Genomic DNA, 21,046 nt, shown 5'->3' on the forward strand with positions numbered 1-21,046 from the left:
CTTTGAGACAGAGTCTTACTCTGTTGCCCAGGCTGGAATACAGTGGTATGATCATCACTCACTGCAGCCTCAACCTCCTGGGCTCAAGCAGTCCTCCCAGCTAAGCCTTCCGACTAGCTGGGACTGCAGGCATGCACCATCACACCTGGCTAATTACTTAAAATTTTTTTTTAGAGACAGGGTCTCACTATGTTGCCCAGGCTGAGTTTACTGTAACATTTGAGCTAACTTACTGACTCTTGTGATAACACTTAGCTTAGAACAGAAACACATTGTACAGCCGTACAAAGATGTTTCCTTTATATGCTTATTCTATGAGACTTTTTCTTTTTATCGGTTTTTTAAACTTTTTGTTAAGAACTAAGACACAAATGCACACATTAGCCTATAAAGAGTAAAGATCATCAGTATCACTCTCTTCTAACTCCATGTCTTCTTCCACTAGGAGATCTGTAGCAGCAACACCCATGGAGCTGTCATCTCCTATGATAACAGTGCCTTTTTCTGGAATACTTTCTGAAGGATCTACCTGAGGCTGTTTTGCTTTTTTTTTTTTTTTTTTTTTTAAACAAGTAGAAGGAGTACGCTCTAAAATAACAATAAAAAGTATACTAAATACACAAACCAGTAACTCAGTTGTTTATTATCAGATATGCACTGTACACAATTGTATGTATTATACTTTTTTTTTTTTTTTTTTTTGGGAGACGGAGTCTCACTGTCACCCAGACTGGAGTGCAATGGCATGATCTTGGCTCACTGCAGCCTCTGCCTCCTGGGTTCAAGTGATTCTCCTGCCTCAACCTCCTGAGTAGCTGGGCTTACAGGCATCTTCCACCATGCCAGACTAATTTTTATATTTTTGGTAGAGACAGGGTTTCACCATGTTGGCCAGGCTGGTCTCGAACTCCTGACCTCAGGTGATCCAGCCACCTCGGCCTCCCAGAGTGCTGAGATAACATGGGTAAGCCACTTGCACCCAGCCATACTATAATTTTATAAACTGACAGTGCAGTAGGGTTATGTCATCATGAACACCTGAGTAATGTATTGTACTATGATGTTATGACAGTTCCTACCCAATAGGAATTTATCTCCATTATAATCTTATGGGACCACCATTGTATATGTGGCTCATTGTCAATTGAAATGTCGTTAAGCAACGCATGACTAGTTGGCAGTTCCTTCAGAGTGACAAATGAGCCTTGTATCACCCAGAATGGCTATCTTGGTTAGGAATTCATTCATGTTGGAAGAATTTTACTTCTAAGGGTTTCATTTATTATGTTCTAAAAGTTAGATGTTTAGTAATACATTGGTATATTACAAAAAATGAATGAATAAGCAGCAAAATGTATGTAATTTTCTTATTGATTATAATGTAACCAAACTAACCTAGGAAAGATAAAAATCCAAGTTTTTTGTCACTCTAGTAGATAAAGTGTTACAAAGAAATGCTATATAACTTTTGTCCTTTTTGCTGTAAGTTAGCTGTCCACTATATAAAGTATGTTAATATTTCTGGAAATAACTTGCAGTGCATATATGTGGAAGGGTAGGGTATAATACTCAAGTAAGAGTTAAAAAACATATTGTCATACTAAAATTTTTCCCCATGTAGATTCATACAGCAAAAGTTAGAGAGAGCTACTCCAGCTGAGCGACAGATGGTATTTAATGAAATTCTGCAAGCAGCCTATCAATTAATGACTGATGTTTTTGGCAACTATGTTATACAGAAGTTTTTTGAGGTAAGGATTCATGCATATTTGTATATCCACCCATCCAGCTGTTGTATACTTGATATTAAGAAAAGCTCTGAAAGTTGGTTAAAATCATTTTCATATAAAAAAGATAATAAGCCAGGGGTAAGGTATTTACAAATTATATATCTGATAAACATTTTATCCAGAATATATAATGAACTCCTAAAAGTCAACAACAAAAAGACAACCCAAATGACAAATGGACAAAAGACTTGCGCAGACATTTCTCTATGTAAAATAATACAGAAGGCCAAATAGGCCATGAAAAGACACTCAACATCCTTACTAATCAGGGAAATGCAGATCAGTCTCACAATGAGAGCACTTTATACCTACTAAGATGGCTGTAATCAAAAAACATAAAATCAGAAAATAACAAATGTGGATGAGGATATGGAGAAATTAGAGCCCTCATAAATTGCTGGTGGAAATGTAAAATGGTGTAGCTGCTATGGAAAACACTTTGGCAGTTTCTCAAAATTAAATATTGAATTACCATACAACCCAGCAATTGTACTCCTAGGGGTATACCAGAATGAATTGAAAACAGGAACTTGAACACCAGTATACATTGCATCATTATTCACAATAGCCAAAAGACGGAAACAGCCCAAGTGTCCATCAACAGATAGATAAATACAAGTGGTATATGTGTACATTGTAGAATATTATTCCGCCATAAAAAGGAATGATGTTCTGATACATACTACAACATGGATGGACCTTGAATATACTAACTTAAATGAAATAAGCCACACACAAAAGGACAAACATTGATACTGATCTACCAGTATGAAATGTCTGGAATAACTAATAGTGGCATAAAGAAGATTAGGGCTTACTGGGCCTAGAGGAAGAAGGGTTTAGAAAGTTACCGTTTAATGGATACAGCATTTGTGTTTGAGGCCATGGAAAAGATTTGGAAACAGATAGTGATGGTGGTTGCACAACAATGTGAATATAATTAATGCTACTGAATCACCTAGCTAGAAATGGTTCAAATGACATAGTTTGTCACAAAAAAAATGTTAACATGAACCACTTTAAATGAAAATTTCCTTTTAATCCCAATTCATATTTGAAAATATAAAGCATTGGTAGTCACTCTTTGATGAAGTAGTTAATGAATAACACTACAGTCTTTAGATTTATAGATATGTGTTATTTTACAGTTTAGCCAATTTTTAAATCTATAAACATCTGTGTTGTAGCTTGACTTAAAAGTTTTTTTCCTCAATCATATCAGAATGTAGTTTGATGATTATCTGGGTGAGAGTTTTGGTGGTCAATACGTGGCTAAGAAAGTTATATATTAAAGATGAAGGGTTTTGTAAAAATGTTCACTTTAAAAGTGTTACATTTAAAAGGTAGTTAACATATTAGTAATAAGGAAATTGTAGTAAGACTTAACCCAAAAAAGTAATAAAATTATTATTGCAAACATCTCCTGGTCTATCTTAATTAGCTTCTACCTTAAAGCCCCTGCCCTGCATAATTACTAATAGATTGAATAGACTGCAAACACTGCCTTACTCAAGTTCAACAAAGCAATATTAAGGTCACTTGTTATTAATGTTATATCTTTTCTGTCAGTTTGGGAGTCTGGATCAAAAACTAGCCCTGGCTACTCGTATTCGTGGTCATGTTCTACCCTTAGCCTTGCAGATGTATGGCTGCCGCGTTATTCAGAAAGCATTAGAATCTATTTCTTCTGACCAGCAGGTAATTGTAAGTTAAGACAAAATTTTTGTATTATTTTATTCAATTTTTAAATTATTACATTTTTAATCTTACAATAATCTTGAAGTAAAATGACTTAAATATTTCCACAACTAGACTAAAATATTGTTACTGTGTCCTAAATAGCACACTACTAATTAGAAGTCACAAAGTAGATAATTTCTAAATGAAGATATTTTAGCACCTATGTGGCAAGCAGAATGTTAAATGATGAGTGTTTTTATTACTACTTGCTTGCTTGATTTTCTGCAATGTGAGAATGCATGTTACTATTTTCCAGTGTTTATTTTGATGGTGTCTAATGTTTCTATTATAAGAAAATTTTTGAAACCAATAGCATTACTATATGTCAGTTTTATTTATATATATGAAAATTTTTTTAAGTAAATATATAGCCCGGCAAAAAAGTAACTTAAGAATTCTCTTTAAAAAGGTATAATTTTTTGAGAAAAACGAGAATACATAAATTAAATGAGAAATATTCTGTGTTATTGGATGGAAAGTCTAAATATTTTACATTAATAAAGGAATTATTGATCAAAATAATGCTTTAAATCATTTGAAATAGACAAGAATATTGAGAGTAGGGGATGAAGATAAATGCTGATCCACCATATTTTTAAAATACACTGTGAAGCAACACTAATTAATGGGGTTATTGTATAAGATTAAACAGACTTTTAATAAGAAATTTATAGCCCCAAATCAGTACAGTTTTCTGACTATATGCTTTATTTATTACAATGAAAGCATAAGACTGAAGGAAATAATTATTTCTTAAAAGATAATGGTAGTTTAAGTTTGGAAAGAGATTGTCTTTGACTCATACAATAAAAGTAAATTTCAATAAATAGTAATATATGGATGGATGGCTATATATGTGTATATATTCATCACTGCATTAAAATCTGTGAGAAAATACTATTATTCCTCCAAAGGAAATTCTGAGTTTTACAGTAATTTTAAGGTATGTGACAATGGAGAAATATAAACACATTTAATTATTTAAAAGCTTAGAAACTTCTGCCACAAGTTTCTAATTGGCATAGATATTTTTTAAATGTCTGATATTTAAAAATAAAAGCATTAGGAGTAAGTCTTTGTTGATACAGTTAATGAATAACAGTATTTGGATTCCTTTTTTTTTTTCTTTCCCCTTGAGATGGAGTCTCGCTCTGTCTCCCAGGCTGGAGTACAGTGGCGCAATCTTGGCTCGCTACAACCTCCACCTCCCAGGTTCAAGCGATTCTCTTGCCTCAGCCTCCCAAGTAGCTGGTATTACAGACACGCGCTACCACACCTAGCTAATTTTTGTATTTTTAGTAGAGAGGAGGTTTCACCATGTTGGCCCAGCCTAGTCTTGAACTCCTGACCTTGTGATCCACCCACCTTGGCCTCCCAAAGTGCTGGGATTACAGGCATGAGCCACCTCGCCAGCCTTTGGATTCTTAAGCATGTTTTATTTTGTAATTTAGTCCATTTTAGGCTTTTTTGTTTTGTTTTGTTTTGAGACAGTCTCTCACTCTATCACCCAGGCTGGAGTACAGTGGCACGACCTCGGCTCACTGGAACTTCTGCCTCCTGGATTCAATTGATTCTCGTGCCTCAGCCTCCCGAGTAGCTGGGACCACAGGCGTGCGCCACCACACCTGACTAATTTTTGTATTTTTTTAATAGAGATGGGGTTTCGCCATGAAGGCGAGGCTGGTCTTGAACTCCTGGCCTCAAGTGATCCACCCACCTCAGCCTCCCAAAGGACTGGAATTACAGGCATGAGCTATCGCACCCAGTGATTTTAGTTCGTAATTAAACATCTGTATTATAGCTTGACTTAACAGGATTCACCGCAGTTGCTTCAAAATGTAGTTGAAAGTCCTGTGGGTGAAAGATATTTTAAATGTGAATACCTTTAGACTGAGTATGTGTACTCCATTTCTCCACAGTACTATTTTTTATTGCTCTAATAAGGCACACAGATTATTTTATCAATATTAAAAGCTATATGAAGTTTTACAGTTTTTTTGTTTTGTTTTTGGGATGGAGTCACACTGTGTCATCTAGGTTGGAGTGCAGTGGCACAGTCTCAACTCACTGCAACCTCTGCCTCCCAGGCTCAAGGAATTCCCACCTCAGCCGCCCAAGTAGCTGGGACCACAGTCATGCGCCACCACACCTAGCTAGTTTTTTGTATTTTTGGTAGTGGCCGGGACCATGTCGCACGACTGGTCTCAGACTCCTGAGCTCAGGTGATGCACCAGCCTCAGGCTCCCAAAATGCTGGGATTACAGGTGTGAGCCACCTCACCTGCCCCTAAGCACTTTATTGTAACAGCATTTTATAAAAGAACAAAGAAGTCTGACATTAATTCTTCCCTTAGGGAATTATTGAGGTACTATGTAAAAATCACATAGCCCGTAAGTAGTCATCAACTTCTTACCCTTTTCTATGTATTTGATAAACTCACTCAGCCATTAAAAATAATTGCCTTGGTGGTGGAGGTGGTACTAAGTAAGGCAGAAGTGTAGAATTCTAGATTAGTCATGTTAGTTACCACCGATAAATACTAACAGATGATTTACACGGTGAAGACAGTTTAAATACAGCAAATTCAGCATCACTACGTTGTTTCAACGTAGATCATTTACATTGTAATCCTGCAGTATGTTTTAGTAATTTTCACTTTTCAATGGTTTCTGCTAATTATACTGCAAGAGAAAAATATTTAAACTCATGACAAACAGGAAATAATGTTTAAATATATTTTTGTTCCCATCTCAGTATTTTTAATACTGAGATAAATATACTATTTTTAATATTTTTTTTAATACTGAGATAAAATATACTAGTATTTTCTCGTTTTAGGTAATTATTTAAATAACATCCTGTCTTTTGCAGAGTGAAATGGTAAAGGAGCTGGATGGTCATGTGCTCAAATGTGTGAAAGATCAGAATGGAAACCATGTTGTACAAAAATGTATCGAATGTGTTCAGCCACAGTCACTGCAGTTCATCATTGATGCTTTCAAAGGACAAGTATGTTTGAGTTTTGGCTTATAATTTGTTAGCAGGGCATTATTTTAGAATTTTGAGTATCAACACATTTTTTGTAAGTCACTAGATAATACCCAGCACTTGTGTACAAAAATAGGATACAAAACAGTAAATGTACGTTAATGTCTTCCTCTTTCATAGTGAGTAGATAGCTTCATTTTTCTGAAGCTACAAAACAGAAATAAGAGTTTAATCACATTACTTCAAGAAGTAAAAGTAATCACTGTTAGAATTATTTTTTATTTATACCCAACAGTGTTATCAGGTTTACTCAGAGAAGGGAAGGAGGTTTGGAGAAAGACTTAAGACTGTATAATAAGACAGAAAACATACAGCAATTTGTAACTAATACCCTAGTAATTAATATTTCTTAATGCCAAACTACCCTTTCTCTTTTCACCCATTCATTCCCATTGTTACATAAACTCAGGTTCAGGTAAAGTTCTGATTAGATTCCTTTTGATCAAAATATCTTCAGCTCCTAAATGGGGTGCTCCCTGTCCCCACTCTCCAGTCTTTGCTAACATGGTGGTAGTCATATTAAATATGAGTTCATCACCCTTCTGTTTTACATTACTTTGAGGTGTCAAAAAGAAAAAAACAGTCTGCTTCATAGAACTGTGCAAAAATGTCAGAGAATACAAATTTTAATTCTTCTAATTGTCCTCAGGTATTTGTGCTTTCAACTCATCCTTATGGCTGTAGGGTAATTCAGCGCATCCTAGAACATTGCACTGCAGAACAGACCTTACCTATCTTAGAAGAACTCCACCAACATACAGAGCAGTTGGTACAGGTATACATTACCTAATAATTTGAAATGTTTATATATTTTTGGAACTTGTTTTAATTTTTAAAAGAAATATAGTTTGTTATTAAACACACTATAGAAAGAGTGAGACAAAAGCCGGTTGTATTCTCCTAACTATACTACTGGATTTTTAGACGAAATGGTTAACATGTCTTTAAAGAATAATCATTCTTAAGGAATGACTTGGGGAAAGTAATTTTTAAATATCTGTCTTAGGATCAGTATGGCAATTATGTTATTCAGCATGTACTGGAACACGGTCGACCTGAAGACAAGAGCAAAATTGTTTCCGAAATCAGAGGAAAGGTTTTAGCCCTGAGTCAACACAAATTTGCCAGGTATTGGGATACGTTGTAATTTCAGGGGTCAATTCTTTCAGTTCATTGACTTTTATTAGTTATCACAGAAATACATGTAGAGCGTAGCATTAAACTATAGTCTTTTTTTTTTTTTTTTTTTTTTGGTGTCACTAAAATGCATCTATAGAACATTGCTTTTATTTAAAAAAAAAAAGTAACAAATTTGTTTTGCCCATGTATGTTCATTTTTGAAATCTGTATTTGGAAAATAATTTTTCCCAACACTGGAAATGCAGATTTATTTAGTATATGTTCTTGAAAACCTCACAGCTTTAATGATCTGGTTTCCTTTTTTTGAAGTACAATTTTAAGAGACCCATAATTAAACTTGTGGATGTCAAAATTATGTAGGTCGTTCCGTGATACCAATTTCTGTTATAAAAGTAGTTGGCGGGGTGCAGTGTCTCACACGTGTAAATCCCAGCCAGCACTTTGGGAGATAGAGGCAGGAGGATCACTTGAGCCCAGGAATTTGAGATCATCCTGGGCAACATAGAAGGAAATCCTTTCTCTACAAAAAATTATCCAGGCATGGTGGCACATGCCTGTAGTCTCAGCTGTGAGGGAAACTGAGGTGGGAGAATCACTTGAGCAAGGGAGGTCAAGGCTGCAGTGAGCGGTGATAGCATCACTGCACTCCAGCCTGGGTGACAGAACAAGACCCTGTCTCAAAAAAAAGAACAAAATAAAATAAAAGTAATCATAAGACAAGAGAATCCCATCCTGACTTCCGTTTTATCGTGCATTGGAGAAAATTCTTTCAAAAGTCAAGGAAATTTTGCTGTACAGAAAAAAATAACAAAGCTTTGTTTATCTGCTTTAATTTTTAGCAATGTAGTAGAAAAGTGTGTTACTCATGCCTCCCGTGCTGAGAGAGCTTTACTGATTGACGAGGTTTGCTGCCAGAATGATGGTCCTCACAGTGCCTTATACACCATGATGAAGGACCAGTATGCCAATTATGTGGTTCAAAAGATGATTGATATGGCTGAACCTGCTCAAAGAAAGATAATCATGCACAAGGTAATAACCGGATATAACACTCAGATAACTTTTTTTGTCTTTATGTTTAGGCTACACATTTAACCTCCTTGGGTTTTCATTTCCTCCTGTATTTTGTAACTGGAGGAAAAAATTAAAATTGATGGATATCTTTTGGCAGATATATTGGTATGGTTTCCATTTTTATTCTTAAGGTTATCACGCCAGGCATGGTGGCTTTTGCCTGTAATTCCAGCAGATTGGGAGGCTGAGGTGACAAGATCACTTGAGTCTAGGAATTCGAGACCAGCCTGAGCAACGTGGCAAGATCCTGCCTCTTAAAAAAAAAAAAAAAAAGTTAGACAAGCGTCATGGTGCAAGCATTTAGTCCTAGCTACTTGGGAGCCTGTGGTGAGAGATCGCTTGAGCCCAGGAGTTCAAGACCAGTCTGGGCAACAGACCCCCATCTCTACAAAAAATTTAAAAATTAGCTGAGTATAATGATAAACATGCCTGTGGTCCCAGCTACTCAGGCAGCTGAGATGGGAGGATGGCCTGAGTCCTGGAGGTTGAGGCTACGGTGGTCTGTGTTCATGCCAGTGCAAGTAGAATTTTGTGTTTATGTTGTGGGGGGTAGCACTAACTCATAATTGTTTCCCTTTAAGCTGTTTCCTCTCTGTATCTTCCTCCTAGAATCTAGTAATTTTTTAAGAAATTAGTAATTGCAGCAGGAAAACATTGTTACAAAGAACACTGAAAGAAACACTTCTTTTGAATACTCTTGATCTTAATGTATTCATTTACAAAACATGGAGCGAATTACATAACCCCTTTGATCCTCTCCTCATATAGAGAGAAAAATGATATCTTAGGATTCCTTCCATCTATAAAAGTGTTTTGGCCTTCTGATTTTTAAAATTCATTCTTCAACTTGATGTAAGTTTTCCTTTCTTTTTCTTCTGTTCTTTCAAGACAGGGTGTCTGTTGCACAGGCTGGAGGACAGTGGTGTGATCTCGGCTGACTCTAGCCTCAGCCTCCTGCCTCAAGCCATCCTCCCACTTTAGTCTCCTTAGTAACTGAGACTACAGGCATGCACGCTTATAGTTCTGTTTATATTTTGTAGAGATGGGGTCTCACTTTGTTGCCCAGTTTGGTCTCAAAGTCCTGGGCTCAGGTCATCCTCCCACCTTATCCTCCCAAAGTACTGGCCTCTAAGTGTCTACCTATCTTTTAATTCAGTGTTTCTGCTGTAAACTAATGAATATAAAAAATTGCAATCTTATTTTTAACAGCTACATTATTTATTTGACTGGTATCATATTTATTATATTTGGATTGTCCCTAATTGTTTAATTGTTATCAGTAGTGCTTTGTACAAAAGTCTTTTTGTAATTGTTTTGGTAGAATAAATTCCTGGTTGTGGAATTACGGGGTAACTTGCTATATTTGGGGCCTCTGCTTGTTTCCATGTGACATAGTTAGATGTAGTGTTTTATTCATTGAACAATTTTGAGAACAGATGTTTGGAGGGATTGAGCGGATCACAACTGCTTTTGCAAAAAGTGGCTTTCTTTGGATTTAAATTTTTTTAATTGCAATTATTCCTCTAAATTACCCAAAATTGGGGGTGCTTTTTTTAAGAAATCAGAAAGTAAAATGACTTACATTTTCTAAGCAGATTATTTGTTTTTCAGATTCGACCTCACATTACTACTTTGCGCAAATACACATATGGGAAGCATATATTGGCCAAGTTGGAAAAGTATTATTTGAAGAATAGCCCGGACCTAGGACCTATTGGAGGACCACCAAATGGAATGCTGTAAATTACAGGAGCACGAGAAAGAAGATAATTTAACCATGTGAAAAGAATTTTTTTGTGTGTGAATTATCAAAACACAACTCAACTATGAATCTTCAATTTTTTTTTTAAAGCAAAACTATTTATTGACTTTATTCATCCATTTGTAAATTTTTTAAGGTTCTTGTGTATATTTGGGGGGTGGGGGATGAATTATAAATTATATTCAGCCCTGAGTGGAGACCTATCAGATTGGATTGCTGGCAAAGCACAGAATGCCTGTATATGATGTAACTGTATCAAAAATAAAAAGCTGTCACATATTTTGTAAATTTTTACCTTGTAAAGTCACAAAAATAGTTTTTAAAGGAAAAAGTACAGTATTCTTTTAATAAACTGGCTCACAGTCTGGTAGGTCTACAACCCCATAGCACAACAGGTTTATAGAGATGTATATAGAATTATAGTCCTTATTTTTTTCCTTTGCGTGAAACCTTTTATAACAGATTAACAATCAACTGCATAAATATTATTAATATTTTAAAAAGTTAAGTTGTATTTTGATAATTCACAAACTATCATGCAAATAACGAGCAAGTAAGACAAGAATAAAGTGGTTTGAGATGAAAAGAACTTAACATTATTTACAGTAGATGTGGTTTTAATACAATTACTGCCCTAAAATGTCTCTGGCAATGTACAGAAATATTGTATATACTTACATATGTAATTGTTGTAAGAGTTAAGAAATACAAAATCATGGTGACATTTCCAATTTAGTGCACTAAATGAAAAGTTAAGTCACTTATTAACTTTTCAGTTTGGTTTGCAATGAGAAAGAGTGGAAATTTGTATTTTGTTTTGCTTATAGAATTACAGACTTGTTGAGGAAGTGTTGAGCTTTATTTTGCTTTTTCATAGAGGCAGAAAGTAGGAACCAGATAGAGATGAAAAGGGGCCACTGAAAAGTGAATTTGATAGCTCAGCATTTAAGCATGATTACATATTCAGATAGCTCTTTTTGCTTTCTATAAATATATGCATTGTGTGTGTAGTAATAGATGTAAGTTTACACTTTGAAAGGAAATCTTGTTTCAATGTTTATTATAAAAGCCTTGCTAATTTAGTAGTGATGCTTTCCTTGGTTGTACAGGTGTACATTTGTAAACCTTCATGCTGTAAATGGAATTTGTTTTATCTCTTTGGGATACATTTGCATTTTAGTGTACATTTACGTCCCTGCCCTCTTTGACCTGGCAATATAGTGTTGTATAATGTAAATTTATTTCTCCAAATCGAGAGTGATTTTTTAAAAATTTTTTATCTTTATATGGTTTCAGAAGTATGAACCAGCTTTCTTTTTATTATTGTGAGATCATTTTGTTTTATAACATAGTTGTTGACTGTTAATATGGACATGCTAGAATTTGGATCACTTTCAATTGAAGTCAGGGTATTGTGCATAATAGAAAGTATTGGACTGAGATATTTGGTTACCATGGAGGCCAATGCTTTTTTCATCTTATTAAATGTGATGTGACTTTTTTCTTTGTACAGAAGAGTACTGTATTTTTGAATAGCCTACTCCCAAGTAAGAGCAAATCTGTATGATAACATTTTTTTCTCTGGACATAAGACATAACAGTAACACGATGTACATTTACAAGCGGCCTTATGTACATTTCCCAACAATCTTTTTAAGGCAAAATTGTGACCATATGTGTATAATTAAAATCGTTTTTAATCCTTTGCCTATGAAAATATTTTGGAAAAAAACTTGCTGTGTATATTCAGTTTCTGAAAGATAAAGAAAGTGCTTTGTATTTTGTTGAAGTCAGTATTTTGTATAAACATTTATGTTGACCCAGTTATGTTTAGTGCTGAAAACTAAAATGAACATGCTATCTCTGTCAGCTGAATATGGAAGAAATCTTTTTTACTAGAGATCTGCAGAAGAAAAGCAATCTTCTGAGCACAATATGGAATCTAAAGGTTTTATCACTTAGTTATTCATATTATGAACCTAAAAATAATGGCATAAAGTTTGGGGATGCCAGGCATACTTTTTCATGTTTGGTGTTTAGTTATTTTAGTTTTCTAACCCAACATTCCTTGGTGAGGCCACTAAATCCAAACACTTGTCTCCGTTCCTTCTCATGGTCACACTGGGTCATCAGCCTGTCCCAGTCACTGCAGCAACGCCTTGTGTGTGTTTCATATTTTTTAAACCCACACAAAGCCACTCTCTCACTTTTTCCTACATTACCAACCTCAGAGTATTTCAGCCCATGTCGAACTTTTGTTCTCAGTATCAGCCCATGGTTTCAGGATCAAAGCTGTCATGTTGGAGATTGGTAATGGTTTTCCTGTCTTTGTACAGTTGAATTCTTAGTCTTCCTTCATCCTCGCCCTCTGTTGGCACAGGCATTATCTGCAATTTTAGAAAATGACAAGTAGAGATACTACATTGAGAAACTAAACCCTCTCCTTGGGGTCCTGATATTCCCATGTGTCCCAGTGCTGACAACCCAATCTTCCCAGTACTTTCAGGCCTGCTCTACAAAAATACCTTTCTTGTAGAAATTTTACAGTCTGCCATTTTGGGTGCCCACCCCAATTTTTACCTTTTAGTAAGTTCGCATGAAATTTTGTTAAAATCTGAAAATCACATTTCAGAATAAAGAAACAATTGGGCAGAAACTACCTAGGCTTACTCTTGAGTGTCTCCTTTTGATAGGGATTGTTTCTGGACCAGTTTGTCTAAGTCCTGGCTCTTATTGGTTCATATGAAATAATGTTAACTTCACTTCTTTGTATATTATGTATAAATTAGAAAATGAAAAATGTGTGAATAACATTGTATGAAATAAACCTGGTCTTGTGTTTTTCTCTAGATAAAATACCCCTCTGTACCTCAGTTATAACTTAAGATTGATTGCCCATTCAGGTTTACTCTGACATAAGGAAAACTTTTTTTTTTTTTTTTTTTTTTTTTGAGACGGAGTCTCGCTCTGTCGCCCAGGCTGGAGTGCAGTGGCCAGATCTCAGCTCTCTGCAAGCTCCGCCTCCCGGGTTCCCGCCATTCTCCTGCCTCAGCCTCCCAAGTAGCTGGGACCACAGGCGCCGCCACCTCGCCCGGCTAATTTTTTTTGTGTTTTTAGTAGAGACGGGGTTTCGCCGTGTTAGCCAGGATGGTCTCGATCTCCTGACCTTGTGATCCGCCCGTCTCGGCCTCCCAAAGTGCTGGGATTACAGGCTTGAGCCACCGCGCCCGGCCTAAGGAAAACATTTTTAACACATGGGTGCTATTCTGGAGCCACTGACTCCTCTGATGGTATTCATTCCATCCTTTGATTAGTATTTAGAATCTACAATTGCATACTTCATAGGATAAAACTTTTAGCCTGTTTCCACATGAACTTGAGGCAGTGTTGTCTAAAGGCAAACTTAAGTTCAGGTGTGGATTTAAAGTTTACCTTATTATTTACAAACTTTGTGAACTTATCTAAACCTTGAGGCCTTAATCTGTATCAAGGGATAACACAACTCTTTAGTGTTAAGAATTGAGAATATACAAAGGATTACCTAGAACCTTTTTAATTTTTTTTTAATTTTTAGAGATGGAGTCTTACCGTGTTGGTCAGGTTGGTCTTGAACTTCTAGCCCCAAGTGATCTTTTTACTTTGGCCTCCCAAAGTGCTGGGATTACAGGCATGAACCACTATCCCTGGCCAAGAACCTCTTTTTTTTTTTTTTTTTTTGAGACGGAATCTCACAGTGTCGCCTAGGCTGGAGTGCAGTGGCACGATCTCGGCTCACTGCAACCTCTGCCTCTCGGCTTCAAGTGGTTCTTCTGCCTCAGCCTCCCGAGTAGCTGAGACTACAGGTGTGCACCACCACACCCACCCAGCTGATTTTTGTATTTTTAGTAGAGATGGGGTTTCACTATATTGGCCAGGCTGGTCTCAAGCTCCTGACCATAATCCGCCCAACGTGGCCCCCGAAAGTGCTGGGATTACAGGCATGAGCCACCATACCAATCTGGAAGGTAATGTTTTTTGTTTTTGTATTTTTTGGTGGTTTTTTTTTTTTTTTGAGACGGAGTCTCGCTCTGTCGCCCAGGCTGGAGTGCAGTGGCGTGATCTCGGCTCACCTCACTGCAAGCTCCACCTCATGGGAGCTCACGCCATTCTGCCTCAGCCTCCTGAGTAGCTGGGACTATAGGAGCCTGCCACCATGCCCGGCTAATGTTTTGTATTTTTTAGTAGAGACGGGGTTTCACCGTGTTAGCCAGGATGGTCTCGATCTCCTGACCCCGTGATCTGCCTGCCTCGGCCTCCCAAAGTGCCGGGATTACAGGCGTGAGCCACCGTGCCCGGCCCCAGAACCTAATTTTCGATGAATTGCTTGTTAATACCATTTCTGTTTTTCCCATTCCTTCTACAGCTATAAAAAGAAAAAAAAGCCAGAACAATTTGATAGACTCAAAAATGGAAACCTACATAAAGTTGAAGTGGGAAAAAGAAATGTCATCATACACACTGTATTTCCTGAAATTTAACTTTGTCTTAGTTTGGGTCTCTTCTGAGCAACCCTCTTGGATTACTGACATACTATCCCACATTGTATTGAAATTTAAAAGGTCTTACAAGGAAATACCACATCTTCGCACCCTGGCTTACCAACCTAAGGAAAGCGGTTTCCTAAATTCACCTGGCTCATAGTTAACCATATGCCCTCTTGACGACACTCTCCGCAAGATTTTAAAGCGGCAGGGGACAAAGAAACCCCTAAAGGAGCCATATTCACTGTCCACCTTCCCTACCTCACTTAAAAGTATCTAGCTTAACATGCCTGGTAGAATTTGCATGCTCCAGGTCTTTCAGAAAATGTGTCTATGAACAGGGAGCTGAGAAGGAGAGGAGTGCTGAGGCGTCAGGGCTCACCCCTAGGAGGCTGTTCTAAGCACTGCAGTGCAGAGGGAAGGAGGGGGCCAGGACTGGGCTGGACCTTGGTTACTTGTAGGGTCCTATCCTGACTTTCCCACAGAACCTTGTGGCTGAGGAGTATGTTTTTTTTTGTTGTTATGTTGTTTTTTGACAAGATCTGGCTCTCGCCCAGGCTGGAGTGCAGTGGTGCCATCACTGCTCACTGAAGCCTCAACCTCCCAGGTTCAAACAAGTTTCCCATCTCCGCCTCCCAAGTAGCTGGGACCACAGGCTCATGCCACAATACCCAGCTACTTTTTGTATTTTCTGTAGAGATGGGGTCCCTCTGTGTTGCCCAGGCTGATCTCGAACTCCTGCTCAAGCAATCCACCTGCCTCGGCCTCCCAAAGTGCTGGGATTACAGGCATGAGCCAATGTGCCCGGCCAACTCTTAAGACAATATAGGACAAGACAGCCCAGGATAGCTCCTGTAGGCAGTTTCTCCAGTTTCTGCTATGTTCCATTCATAGAACGTTTTTTTTTTTTAAAGAGCACAAAAATCATAACTGTATGGATTAATTTTCACAAATAAATACTCATGAATCCAGGATTTAGATCAAGAACCAGAACATTACCAGCACCCAGAAACCTTCCCGCGCCCTCTTCCACTGAGTGGCCGTTTCAACCGTTACAAAGGCAGAGAGCACAAGTCCTGGGCCCTGTGGCTTTGGTGAGCGACGCCCTGGACCGATCAGAAAGACCCAGTGACTAGGGAAAATGCTCTTCTTACCGATAAACTTGAAGCAACTCATGACTGTGGCTCTGGCACCACCTCGGCAGAAGCGGAAGTGCCATAGAAATTTTAAAAAATATATTTACCAAGAACTAAAACCAGGTGAAATAGTCTTGTACTTGGTAGTTTACGGGAAAGAAATTGGCTGGACTAAAATTGATTCAAATATCAGAATCTTTTCTTTTGGAATTTTCCAGTTTTTACCAGAAAACCCAACAACAGAAAGATTGATTCAAACTTTCTAGGGCATCAGAAGGTAATGATTCAGAGTTTGGGTTCTAGAATTAGACTGTCCAGGTGCCAAACACTAGCTTCATATCTAGTAGGTAGGTGGTTTCATCTTTTAAGCCTTAGTTTCCTTGCGTAAGTCAAGGAAATGGTGACCTGCTGAGATTGTAAGGATCAAAGAGAATAGATGTAAAGTGCCATGGCAGGTACTCGGTACACATTAGCTACTAAAGCAACTCCTGCTCACCACTTAGTTAAAATAAGTTTTCATTTTTAAAATTTGGTTACATGCAGCCTCAAAACATGGTTTGGAGATAATTTATGTTTCTGCAAATGAGCAAAACTCTTGACTCAAGTTGCAGATAAATCATTAAGTCATATGTAGATTTGCCCTGATGTATACAAGCTGCCAAGATGGAGAGAAGAGCAAGGAAATCAAACACATTGTGATGGGAAATCTCGGTATTTCTCTCACAAACATACACAAAAGCATATTAGAGACCTAGAAGCTGCTGAGGTTTTGTGGAAGTCAGAGTGTCTCGGAACCATCAACTGATCTCTGCCATTTCTCATCCCATCCCTTGCATGATTTTCACCAGTTTGGAAGCCTCTTGATGCTATGGTTATGCTTCAGCAAAAGAATGGGCCTGCAGAGAAGTCAATTATTTGCTGAGTGTTTGATTTAAAGAGCTACCTCCAGGCCGGGCACGGTGGCTCACACCTGTAATCCCAGCACTTTGGGAGGCTGAGTTGGGCAGATCACCTGAGGTCAGGAGTTCGACATCAGCCTGGCCAACATGATGAAACCCTGTCTTTATTAAAAATACAAAAAATTAGGTTGGGCGCGGTGGCTCACGCCTGTAATCCCAGCACTTTGGGAGGCCAAGGCGGGTAGATCACCTGAGGTCGGGAGTTCGAGACCAACCTGATCAACATAGAGAAATCCCATCTCTACTAAAAACACACCAAAAGAATAGCCGGGCATGGTGGCACATGCCTGTAATCCCAGCTACTCAGGAGGCTGAGGCAGGGGACTCACTTGAACCCAGGAGACAGAGGTAGTGGTGGACTGAAATCGAGCCATTGCACTGCAGCCTTAGCAAGAAGAGTGAAACTCCATCTCAAAAAAAAAAAAAAAAAATCAGCTGGGCATGGTGGCAGGTGCCTGTAATCCCAGCTACTCAGGAGGCTGAGGGAGGAGAATCACTTGAATCTGGGAAGTGGAGGTTGCAGTGAGCCAAGATCACACCACTGCACTCCAGCCTGGGCAACAGAGTGAGACTCCATCTCAAATAAATAAATAAATAAATACCTATGTCCAGTTATTTATAAACATCTGCTTTGTTTGAGAGTTGAGCCATAGTTGTAGCCAAGTGAGGAAGAGCCCTGCATAAGGGTCCATCCAACTGATGCATCAAGTTTGAAGGAAGCCACAGTAACACTCCTTAATAAAGCTCTGCCAACTTGGCTTATAGCAAGGAAGCCATTGAACTGAGAAAGATTTGCCTGTTAGCCCTCCAAACCTTTCCCTCTCAACCTCTGCCTGGACAACAGTTAGGATGATGGAAGCTTCCTCAAAGCAGTAGGTGTTTAGAAATCAGAAACAAGGGTCTCACCCAACTCTACACAAAGCACATGTTTTCACCTTCATAGTCAGAAGATAGGGGATGTTGGCAATAATTACTTATGAACACAGCCATCTATGATCCTGAGGGAAGTCAAAAGCTGCTTGAGAAGATCATGTGTGACTTCCCTCAGCACACATTTTGGTGTCCATGCACTTGGGCAGAAGCCTTCCACCCAGTTCAGGATCATATCTTTTCTGCGTAAATAGCATGTAGCTCATGGTCAGACACAGGTTATGGAGGGAATGCTGAAGAGTGGAGGAAAATCCACCACAAATCATTCCATGACCAAATAGGACCATATGGAGAACATTCAGTCTTTTGTATTGTTTTGTTTTTTGAGACAGGGTCTCACTCTGTCACCCAGGCTGGAGAGCGGTGGTGCAATCACAGCTCACTGCAGCCTCAACCTCCCAGGCTCAAGCGATCTTCCCACCTCAGCCTCCCGAGTAGCTGGGACAATAGGCATGCACCATCGTGCCCAGCTCATTTTAAAATTTCTTGGTAAAGACAGAGTCTTGTCATATTGCCTGAACTGGTCTCAACCCCCCGGACTCAAGTGATCTTCCTGCCTCAGCATCCCAGAGTGCTGAAATCATAAGTATGAGCCACTGCATCTGGCTGGTCTTACCTATGTTTTGAGAAGGCACGAGGCCCTGATGGGGGAGGAAAAAAAGTAATTCCTATCTCAAAGCCTTTAAATCTAGGCAGGAATCAAGATTTCAAAACTAATCAGTGCCTTGGGCTTGGAGGGGAAAGGTAAAATGAAGAGGATGAGAGGATGGCTTTGGGGGATGGAGGGCAAGGCGGGTGCAGCAGCCAGTGCATTTTCATAGTCTTATTTATTGAGCAACTACTTTGTGTCAGGTTTCATTTTTTGTTTATTTGTTTTGAGATGGAGTCTTGCTCTGCCACCCAGGCTAGAGTGCAGAGTGCAGGGGCACAATCTCAGTTCACTGCAACCTCTGCCTCCCAGGTTCAAGCAATTCTTGTGCCTCAGTCTCCCAAGTACCTGGGATTACAGGTATGGCCCACCATGCCCACCTAAGCCTAATTTTTGTATTTTTCATAGAGATGGGGTTTCACCATGTTGGCCAGGCTGGTCTTGAACTCCTGACCTCAAGTGATCTGCTCACCTCGGCCTCCCAAAGTGCTGATATTACAGGCATGAGCCACCATGCCCAGCCAGTGTCAGGTGTTCTTGATGCTGAGGATACAGCCCTCAAGAAGCGCACACCCCAGTGGAGGGAGAAACAGAATGAGATTCTGGATACGAGCAATGCTTCAGTTAACAATAGGGGCCATCACAGATTCCTGAGCAGGGGAGTGACAAGTGCAGTGGTGTGGAGGACCCAGCACAGGCTGGCAGAGCAGCAGTAGAGAGGGACTGGAGGCAGGGGAGTTAGCAGTGCCAGTTACAGAGCTGAGGGCTTCTGCCTAACAAGTGCGGAGTCCCATCTTTTTCTTGCTTTATTCCCACCCCTGGCCTTTTATGGCAGGAGGCCTTGGAAAGCTGAGTCTCACCTGGTGGGCCCCTTCCTATGGCAGGAATGAGGACGAAAGCACGTGTACAGGCTCGCCCTGGAGAAGAGGAGGGGTGTCCGAGAGTCTTCTTCTGCCCTGCTCCTTCAAAATCAGTTCTGTTCTGAGCACTGGAGTCTGGGCTTGGAGGGCACCTGTGAGCAGAGGAGGCAGGGAGTCACCCCCCAGAGTTTGGAAGGGCGACAGCTTCATCTGTATTCCAATACCCACCCTATTCTAGAGTAGCGTGGAAAACTAGAGAAGGGACCTGGAAGACAAAGCTGGCGCAGGAAGAGGCAGCTGTAGACACAAGGGCAGCCTCCAGGTGACCTAGAGCCCTCCCCACGGACCCAAGCCTGGCTCCCGGGACAGGGTGGCAAGGGCCTGGGGGCGGCCTTTGAAAGCTGCAAACCTGGCTGGGCGCGGTGGTGATCCCAGCACTTTGGAAGGCGGGGGCAGAGGCTCGCTTGAGTCCAGGAGTTCGAGGTCAGCATGGGAAGAATGGTGAGACACCCACTTCCCTATAAAAAAATAAAAATAATTTTTAAAAAGAAAGCAGTTGACCCTCCTGGGTGACACCCTCAAGCCCCCCCGCCCTTTCCTCACCCCCCGACCCGGGCTTCAGTTTGCTTATCGGGGCCTAACCCAGCAGTGCTGTTGTGAAGCTGCCTGGGAGACACCAAGAGGGACCCCGCCCGCCTGCCGAGAGCGCCCCCTGGTGGCCTGGCCCTCCCCTGCGCCGCAGGTCCCGCGGCCCTTCCCAGTCCAGGCGTGGCGGACACTGGGGGATTCGTCCAGATCCGGAATTTCCTTCGTCTAAATTACCTGGAGTTGATCTTTCTAAACGGGATTGCTCAGACACACCCTGCCTTCTCGAACAAGGAAAGAACCCTCCCCATCCCACTCAACTGCCATGTACGACCGCCTGCAGCCTCATTACAGGGCACATCCCATCACATCCTATCACCGCGGAGCCCAGGCCTCTCCCCAAGGCCCCAGTCCTGACATCCTGCAGCCTGGAATCCCACATCTCCAGTCACGTGGCCACTGGCCTCCTTTCCCCAAACATGCCCGGAACCGAACCCATCTTCTTGCACCAAACCTGCTTTTGCTTTTCCTCTTCCCTTCCTGAACAAGTCGGCCCTAAAGCCACAGGTGGGGCGATAAATTTTTTAGTATAACTATATCCCAAACATTGCATAGGACATAATTATACGTTTTATACTAAAAAAAAAAAAAAAAAAAAAAAAGTGTTCACCTGAAATTCAAATTTAACTGGGCATTCTGTTTTTATTTGCTAAATCTGACAACCCTACTGCCCCCGTCCTGGCCAGCCAGTTCCTCCCGGTCTCCTGTGGCCAGCCCTGGAGCTTCCCTAGACAGATTCCAGGGACAGCTCCTCCAAGCACAAGGTCGCAATTGCGGTGATGGCTAATTATTG

General features: G+C 39.9%; 1 protein-coding gene across 14 annotated transcripts in view; it reads left to right on the forward strand.

Moving 5' to 3' along the window:
• PUM2 (pumilio RNA binding family member 2) overlaps positions 1 to 13,381 on the forward strand; it is a 104,893-nt gene extending 91,512 nt beyond the window's left edge. For 8 of the 14 annotated variants that reach the window (XM_077960099.1, XM_077960094.1, XM_015111789.3 and 5 more), the window contains 7 exons: positions 1,622 to 1,751; positions 3,360 to 3,488; positions 6,402 to 6,539; positions 7,228 to 7,353; positions 7,585 to 7,706; positions 8,558 to 8,750; positions 10,404 to 13,381. In XM_077960099.1, coding sequence (XP_077816225.1) covers positions 1,622 to 1,751; positions 3,360 to 3,488; positions 6,402 to 6,539; positions 7,228 to 7,353; positions 7,585 to 7,706; positions 8,558 to 8,750; positions 10,404 to 10,535 — 970 coding nt within the window. In that variant the 3' untranslated portion in view covers positions 10,536 to 13,381. Of the gene's footprint in view, positions 1 to 1,621; positions 1,752 to 3,359; positions 3,495 to 6,401; positions 6,540 to 7,227; positions 7,354 to 7,584; positions 7,707 to 8,557; positions 8,751 to 10,403 lie in introns of all 14 variants that reach the window. The other 6 variants (XM_015111784.3, XM_077960096.1, XM_077960092.1 and 3 more) reach the window with 1 other exon arrangement.
• Positions 13,382 to 21,046: the final 7,665 nt, after the last annotated feature.

The sequence above is a fragment of the Macaca mulatta genome, chromosome 13 (genome assembly GCF_049350105.2).
Source record: "Macaca mulatta isolate MMU2019108-1 chromosome 13, T2T-MMU8v2.0, whole genome shotgun sequence".
Classification (NCBI taxonomy): domain Eukaryota; kingdom Metazoa; phylum Chordata; class Mammalia; order Primates; family Cercopithecidae; genus Macaca; species Macaca mulatta.